The sequence below is a fragment of the Lissotriton vulgaris genome, chromosome 12 (assembly GCF_964263255.1).
Source record: "Lissotriton vulgaris chromosome 12, aLisVul1.2, whole genome shotgun sequence".
Classification (NCBI taxonomy): Eukaryota; Metazoa; Chordata; class Amphibia; order Caudata; family Salamandridae; genus Lissotriton; species Lissotriton vulgaris.
Genome location: NC_141700.1, coordinates 18,028,748 through 18,037,663, shown reverse-complemented (window position 1 = coordinate 18,037,663; position 8,916 = coordinate 18,028,748). Strand labels below are relative to the sequence as shown.

The 8,916-nt window shown below is 45.8% G+C and overlaps 1 protein-coding gene across 1 annotated transcript in view; it reads right to left on the bottom strand.

Annotated features, from left to right (window-relative positions):
- Positions 1 to 1,875: 1,875 nt before the first annotated feature.
- The window catches only part of MIER2 (MIER family member 2), a 31,693-nt gene continuing 24,652 nt past the window's right edge, over positions 1,876 to 8,916 (bottom strand). Inside the window, exons 10-13 of the mRNA XM_086946752.1 lie at positions 8,165 to 8,259; positions 7,883 to 8,010; positions 4,882 to 5,018; positions 1,876 to 3,495 (exon numbers count right to left, since the gene is read on the bottom strand). Coding sequence (XP_086802878.1) covers positions 3,035 to 3,495; positions 4,882 to 5,018; positions 7,883 to 8,010; positions 8,165 to 8,259 — 821 coding nt within the window. The 3' untranslated portion in view covers positions 1,876 to 3,034. The remainder of the gene's footprint in view (positions 3,496 to 4,881; positions 5,019 to 7,882; positions 8,011 to 8,164; positions 8,260 to 8,916) is intronic.

Genomic DNA, 8,916 nt, shown 5'->3' with positions numbered 1-8,916 from the left:
CCCACTCTTGCTGACCCTAACATCCAGCTTCTCTCGTTGTCACTGCACTCTTGTTCCCCTCCATGCTACCCAACCTTGCACTTCCCTCCCATACAACACTTCTCCTCAGCTATCCCTTGCCTTCAACACCTCGCTCCTACGTCCCTTTTGCCCACTTGGGCCTCTCTTCCTCCAGGTCCCTCTCACTCACTCATCCCACTCTAGTTCTCCTCGGCTCCAATCTTCTCACCGTCCCTCCATTTCTCATTACTTTTTCTGATGTATCTCCACCATATGTATTCAACTTACAGGCACCTCATTCGCAACAATGGAAAGTTCAGTCAACTTAAACATTCGGGCCAAAGAATTCTCTCTGCCTTGACTAAGTCCTGTGAGCACATAATTCAACCAGCAAGACTATGCATAAAACCTGCAGAAACTACCCAGTAAGTTAGGTAAAACTAATGCCCCCGCGCTGGTTTCACCCAGCGGTTAATAATGGATGAAAGCACCATACATGCTTTCTTAGAACTTACAACTAGTAAACAACTTCAGGCCTCAGCTTCCGTCAATCATTATCTGTTGTCCTGCTGGTTCAACGAAGGGGCTTAACCGCATTAAGTTACTTGTGGCTTTGTTACCGTCTAGAAAGCATGCAGTTGTCAAAGACTAAACCTCATCCTGTTGTCTATCAGTAATAATTCCCCACCTCTATTGGATGCTGGAACCTATATGCAAGCCTCAGGATTTTTCAACCAGCTCAAAGAGGCCACTTCGGTTGGTATCTGCACGCAATCGGATAACTGATCCAGAAGATTAGGAGAAATGGTAAACCTTATGAAACAGCCGACAAACACCCGCTAGAGATACTAACAGGCTCACAAAACGATAACCAGCCAACCATTACCCATATGACGCAACATCATTTGGAGCCTACAAATGAGTATACTGTGAGCAACGCCTCAGGATGGCGTGAGTGTAAGGTAGTAACAAATGCATTTTGTCCTCCCCACTCTCACCTAGGTATAGCAGTATACCTACGTGTAGCAAACATCCATGCATCTCCAAGCCCTGCTTGGAGCCTTACTCTGGCCATCTAAGCTTCTCTTTGTCCACACAATCTTCCAGCCATTGCAGCAGGCTGTGGCGTGCCAACTGTTGGAGAAGTCAAGCACTCGCCTGGCAAACCATTCACTCCATCTAACCAGACAGGCAATGAGCCCAACAACCTAAACCAGGATTGTAAGCGCGCCGCACAAAGGACATTTTCCAATCACTGCGCCTTTTTCTAGTAATCCAAACTCTTGCCTCTGGAAGCAGAAGCCTACCAGAGGCCAACACTGCACTGGTTGTAGAGAGCTCAAAGAGCTGCTTTGGGCAACACAACATGCATTAGAGGGGAGCAAACACTGGGGAAGCAAGTCAGAGACAGGAGAAGAGGGGCTGACAGAAATGAGAAGAATAGCAAGGTAGACCACTGAAAATAACCATGCACTAGTCAGTCAGAAAAGGAGAAAGAGGGCACATGGCCCGGAGACAGAGAAGCAGGGCACAGGTAAAGGTTCACTAAATGGGTGCAAGTCTCATGAACTGAAGCCCAGTTTCAATCACCAGTGCAAGTCTCACATTTCTAAGCACCATTTCCTTCACTGTTTGTAAGTCTCACTTTTGTGGAATACTGCTTGAACCAGTAGGTGCCAATCCTGTACAACGCGCATCAGGCACACCCACCAGTTAATCTGTTTCTGCAACCACCGGAAGTGAAACAATTCCAAACACGAATACACTTGTGAGACCTCTGAGCCACTGCTCCACCATGCAAGAGGCAGTACCAAAACTCAGAAGATGTGTTCAATCAATCAAGGGACAACAGAGAGAACCACTAGGCCAGCTCCATCACTTTCAAAAAGTTTATTCACGCTTCTCAAATTGTTTTTTATAAATAAACAATAAATAAAAAAGGCAGAAAATCTCTTTCATTGTAAGCTATGTGCACGTCTGTTCCGAAGAGAAGTTCAACATTTCTTCGACTTGGGATATGGAAGCGATTTGATTGGCTGAGAAACAACAATCGATGAGGAACCAGATGGTTGTGCCGGAGCACCTGTGCGGCAAAATGAAGGCCCCCGCACCAGAACCCACAGAAGGTGTGGCAAACACATCCAAGATGCACCTGCTGAACTTCTGAGGTGCACAAACACTGACTTGGAGGGCAACCCCTGCGGTACCCTTCATTGGCAAAGAGGCAAAGTCCCAGGACCCCCGGGCCTGTGCTTGGTCTTTACAAGTGTGCAGAATGGGTACAGTGGGACCCCCTAAAGACAATTCGTTTTCCTAGATAACTTAATCTAAACTAGAAACTAACACTCTCGCAGTTCTTTCAAGTGTTGCTAAGCTGAAAGACTCTGGCACAACGTTTCTCATACCGTGTCCCTAATCTCTCAAAAAACACTAACTCTGCACTAATGCCTTTTTCAGACTGACTGAAGGAAGGAAGTATTTCCAAGGCCTAGGGGAATGACCGCAGGCAGATCCTTTGGTCAGTAAACGGATCTCCTCAAGAGATGCTTTCATATTCTCCCTTTGACCCAATTGGCACGAGATCTCCCCACCACCTCCTGAGACAGAGGTGACTCGAGAAAGTGCACTCCTAATATTGCAACAAGCATTATCCAGGTGGTCGAGCCATTGCTATCCGCTCAATGGCCAATAGGTCAGACAATAACCATGGATCATTTCTCCTCTCCTAGAAGGAGGACATATACTTCTGTAACTTAGCCAGTTCTTCTGAGCTGCAAAGTCCTTGTGGATCACCCTCACTTCATGGCCGGACAACCCCTGCGAATTCAGAAACCAAGTGCCTTGAAGTCCAAGAACAGGAACAGAGGCAGGCAGGAGAGTCTGGACCAAGGGAGAGAGAACGGGCGCCTCTTTGGAAATCTTGGAGGCACCATACAGCTGTAGATTTAAAGGGACCCGTGTCCTGTATTCCGCAGCAGAGCTACAGAAAGTGTCACTGCTTGTTCTCTTGCCTCACTTGCATAAGGCAATCAAGTCACTGAGAAAAAGATTCAGAATGAACCAAAGGCGATGCGCAAGAGGGGTGTGTCGTCAGGAAACTGTTTAGATCTCGGAGGCCAATCAGCCCAAAATCCGTAACCGACAACGACACTTGGGTGGCAGCATCTTCCGAGGCATCATGGCCCAAATCCACATTGGCAAGAAGGGGGCGCCCCTCGTTAATTCCCCCTGGGAGAGCAAAGTCCAAGGTTATGCGCCCACCAACACTGGGAAGCATGTCCTGAGGGTCCGTTGGGTCTGGACCTGCCGGCAGCTGGTAGAACCCAGCTTCCGACGCGTGGAGAAGGCCCCTGTCGCAGAGGGACGTGATCTCGGAGGGTTCGTCCACAGGGTCAAAAGAACAATTTGTCTCAGAGGGAGTGCTACATTCATATCCGTGTCCAGAACCGCTCAGGCTCCCCACACTGCACGCTGTACTCCCCACACTGCCAGGATCTGTCATGAGAGAAGAAAGAAGGATTTAGATGCAGAAGTACTCGCAACAAATACACAAATGCGTGCAACACAGACCAGGAAGCTTGAATAATCTCTCAAACACAGACAGACAGATGCATGGCTTGCAGAAGCCCATGCATTCATGGATATACACACACTGCGCACATGCACACTACATACACCGGAACACACATGCAGGAATAATGTCATGCACAGAAACAGGCACATAAAACCTGCTACAAAAGATCTAGAAAAGAGCCCATAGCTGAAAACATCTTCAAAATGGAGATTGCAAATCCCCAGTCAGACAAAGAATCATGACCAGGACCCTTGGTTTCAAAAGATATTTGTGAAGAGTACCCGTTTTAAGAACCTGACAACAACGCAAGTCGGGGAACTTTTGCGAAAAGATGAGAAGAGGTTGGCTAGAAATTATACATATAATATCTTGACCTTCTGAGTCCGTCTATTGCAAAAAGGATCCAGTGACCAACACTGACCTCAAGGCCCTTCGATTAAAGCATAAGCTGGCCAGAGAGAGAAGAGTGTCGTGAGGAGAGTGCTCAGCTCGTTTACAGGGCCCTCTGCCACTCCTCTGAGCCAGAGCCACTCCAAGAAGGAAAGATTAAACATGAGTATTTGATCATGAAAGGAAAAAACTTTACTGGACTAATAACGTTTTTCACAAGGAAGTCTCGAAGGCCACTTAAACAGTGCCTCTGGCAATCGTCTACAAAGATAATTGTGCACTCCAGAGCTGCTAATCATTTCCAATCCATTCTGAAATATTTCACCGAATAACAATGTTAACTAATACTACTGATGAAATAAGAATTTGTTTTGGGTTTGCACACTAATGAAATGCGAAAATTAACAATTCTTCAGAAACTAAAACAATTATCTCAGCAAATATTATTATTTTATTCCTCGAAGAAACGTGGTTTCCCACAGGCAAGCTTGATGCTCTATACAACGTGTTTGAACCTTGCTGAATCTCAAATCTTCTAGTAAAACAAACCTTGCTTCCCTTTTAAAGCTTAACCAAACAGTGCACAAGTCTTCTGGGAGACTAAATGACTCCCAATCTTTCTAAAGCAAGAATAGACCTTCACACAGCAGCCAATCGACAACTGGTGGACCCGGAGCACGAGACCGAAATCTGCTACCATCTTTTGTTCAATACAGAAGTATTGGGTGAATATCTGAAAGGAGGTTTTTGGATAAGGTTCCTTTACGTCCCTAGAAGTGAGATATGACCCCTGAGCGCTGGTCTGGTGTAAATAGAATTGACCTTTAAATAGCCAGCTGCTTGGGATACGAACTGTTCCATAGGTCAACAGAGTGTGTTAAGGGCCCCACATCATTAGCCTGGTCAGAAGGACTTACCTGCATTATCCATGCCCAGGTGGTCTTGGCTAAAGTGGGAGTCCAGGCAGTTTGGGGCGGAGGGCACAGGTAGAGAACTGTGGGGTCGGCTGATGCTTTCCATATCACCACCATCCAAGTCATTGTCCATGTAATCCCTGCACCATCAAAGAGAGAGGGAGAGCAGGTGAGACAGTGTAGGCAGGTTCACAATGATCAACATTACAGTAAGAAGAAGGGAGAAAAAGCATGCACATGAAAGCAGGTCACGGATCGTACAACTCGGGCGCAAGTGGAATGTAGCTGGAGAAAAGGTAGGGTAAGGTATTCTGGTGCAGGGAGCTCAATTAGAAGGAAGAGGGAACGGTGATGGGTGATGATGTAATAAATAAAAAAGCGATGAGGGGAATGTTCGAATTAATCTCAGCCACTGGTAATTTCTCGGTGCAACATCCCACATCCATTGTTATTCTCACACCATGCAACCTCAGTTTGGACCCATCATATGCAAATCAGTCTGGACCCTGCTCCTAATGGCAGATCCTCCCTGAGCGGAAACAGAAGCAACCAAAGACCAGTGTCGCCTTGACTGGGGCTCGTTAGTCGGGTGCAGCATAGTTCCAGTAACTATGTGCACGGAACCTATTTCTGGCAAACCCGTCACCACTTAGGGCATTACACTGAAGTGTGCAAACAAGTGATGGATGGAATACTTGGATTAACCTCAGAAACTGCCAATTGCTCGGGTAGCATTCCAACCCAAAATTCTTTTGCCCACCATGCCACCTTAGTTTTGCTCCATCAAAAGTAAATCAGTCTTGAGCCTGCTCCTCATGGGAATAGTCTAGTCCGAACTGCCAAGCTAGGTCCTCCCTGAACTGGAACACAAGCAACCCAGGACCGGTTTCACCCTGATTGGGATCACAAGTCGGGCACAGCTTGATTTCAGTGAGCACAGAGACCAAGTATGATAAAGTAAAATCACTTAGGGCCAGATGTAGGTAAGTATATTTTACCGATTCATAAATACCGAATTTTACCGATTCGGTATTTATGAATCGGTAAAATAGAAGGGGGGAGATGTAGATCGAATCGGTAATTGAATTACCGATTCTGTAAGAATCGGTATTTACCGAATCAGTAAATACCGATTCGGTAATGCCCATTGATTCCTATGGGCATTGAAGCCCATAGGAATCAATGGGCATTACCGAATTGGTATTTACCGATTCGGTAAAACCGAATGTTGCAAGGGTGCAGGGGGTGTCACTTTGACACCCTCTAGCACTCCGAATTCAGGCATGTGTGACATGTGGCACATGTCTGTCACATGCCATAGATGTGCATGCACACATGTGCATGCACACCTGGAATCGGTATTTTCCCACCCAATTGGATTGGGTGGTAAAATACCGATTCGGTAAGGCCTGTGGGACTCAGAAGAGTCCCACCTACATCTCAAAATTACCGAATCGGTAATAATACTGATTCGGTATTTTACAGATTCGGTAAATTTACAGAATCAGTAAAATAGGGCCCCTACATGCCAAATACTTGATACCGGTCAGTAACGGCCGAAATCGGCCGTTACCGACCGGTATTTTGGCTCCTACATCTGGCCCATAGACCGTAATACTGGCAATAACACAAAAAGAAGAGACAGTGGGTTACGCAGCAAGTCAAAGAATATGTGGTCCTTGCGGTAGTGGATTAGGAAAAGAAGGAAGGCGAGAATGCAGAATACAAGACATGCAAGTTGTGCACTGGTAATAAAAGGAGAGAGTAAGAAGAACAGTTGAGACGGTATTTCATCGATCAATGGACTCTAACACTGTTCGAAAGACAGGTGGCCTGCCAGCGGAGACACCATGGCATGGTGTATGATGAAACCAGCACTATTAGAAGAGAGAGCAGAACGTAGAGGGGCGAGGGAGCCAATGGATGAGTGGGTGTGTGAAGTAGAAAGCAGCACACACAGGAGATAGCAAGAAAAAAAACATGGACTCATATGGAATTCTTGAAGCAGAGTAATTTCATGGAAGTGATTAGTAGAAGAATGTTAAGTCATGCAATCAGAAGAATGGTACAGAATATATGCTCCAGGGGAGGGACAAACAAAAGAAGAGAAAGGAAAGTCCTCCAATTAGAAGGAAGCAAATGAGATGGACATGAAAGTCAACCAGTGAAAATAAATATGCTGCCCCAAAGCCCACTTCAAGTATTGGAATGGTCCACAATAGGTCTTCCAACAATAACAAGATTAAGTTCACGGTATAAGATCTAAAAAGGAAAGAGGATGGGTGGGAACAACATCAGAGTATGAGCAATCTTAGTACCACTGGAAATAGGCGGGAGAGGAGGACGGATGAGACTGCGCATCACAGACTGTATAAATGGAACAAGTATAGGAACACGCGTCACAGATCCATACAACCCCAGCACCATGAGGAGAAAGAGTACCCTCTTTCTCCTCATGGTGCTGGGGTTGTATGGATCTGTGACGCGTGTTCCTATACTTGTTCCATTTATACAGTCTGTGATGCGCAGTCTCATCTGTCCTCCTCTCCCGCCTATTCAATATTACACCACTGGAATGCTAGGAGTTTCCATAAAGACAATGCGGCGACAGAGACGGTACTGCCTTGTGGACATCCTCGGCCACAATTGCAATGATTCTATTGGGTCTGTGCCTTTTAGTTAGAACTTTCAGTGGGTGGAACTTTCTGATAGCATTGAAGCTCTTCCATCGAGGGCTATGCATATCATTCCATGACTTTCCGTCAACGGGTCACTGCTGCGGCCTCAAGCCTGGGTCCATAATTTCTGGAGGGGACACAAAACGACTAGTCTAGCCCAAACAGTATTTTGAAATGAAGTATGCAAAGACAGGAGACCCTCTTGGTTCCTCCAAGCTCTGAGAATCATTTCAAAGAATCTGTGGTGAAGCTGCCCGGAAGACAAGGGAAAAAAAGCAAATAAATGTATGACACAACGAGCACGCCTCTGGGATAGCATTACGTACATGACTCCGGTGTGCATGCTGCACTTCTTCCGGCCAAAGCGGGTCTGCTGTGCAAAATAGTCATACCGATCGGATTTCTTCCACGTGTAGTAATACTCCACACACTCGCCAACAGAGCGCGTGCGCACCTTAAGGGACGGGAGAGAAGATGTTACAATGAGAAAGTGGACGTTGGGATGACAGCAGTAAAAGGACTGGTAGACGAGAAGTAAAACATGTTTTTACTGAACACTTGGCTAAAACAATTTCTTAAAGGACATAATACCAAACAGATGGCTTTACCTTGTTTGCTTGAATGAGATGAAAGTTCTTCCCATGCACTCTGAACCCGTGTTCAAAGTTCCGCCTTTCTTCTCCACTCCAAGCACAGAGTTCATCTGCACAAAAAGAGGCAGAGGGTGAGAAGCATGCAAGAGATACAGATTAGAAAGTGAAAAGCCAAAGGCAATCTGAAAAACAAAGAACAGGAAGTATAAACAAAGAATAAGGAAGGGGAGGTGACAGAATAATGGAAAACAAGAGAAAGGTAGCTTAAGAGAGAGATACAGGCGTCACATGTTAAGAACAACCGAAGGTGCAAAAGGTCAGTGTATGGCGGTCCAGAAACCCTGGGGGCTGTCTGCAGGGCACATCTATGCATGGAGACGCCTTACAGACGGGTGAGCAACAACTAATACTGAGTATGCGGACCGATCATCTGATTTGTGAAGACGCTTAAGACATTGTTTGGTTGTAACACTTTCAGATTCTTAATTGTTTAACATCTAGGGGGCTCCTGGCTACTAAAGTATTCTGCACACTGGTTCAACCAGGAGGCCATATCCCCAATGCTATCTTATCAACTCGCCCAAAAAAGGCCAAGCATTTGCTTGCAAGCTCAGTTCTAAATATTGATTTTCCTACAGAACCACATATGAGTAAGTAACCTTTCTTTAAATGGTTGGCCTGACAATGGCTCAAGTTTCGTCATTAAACCAGCAGCTTGATCAAACACCATTGTTATGTGTATGAACGATTCAGTCTGTTTCAGAGTG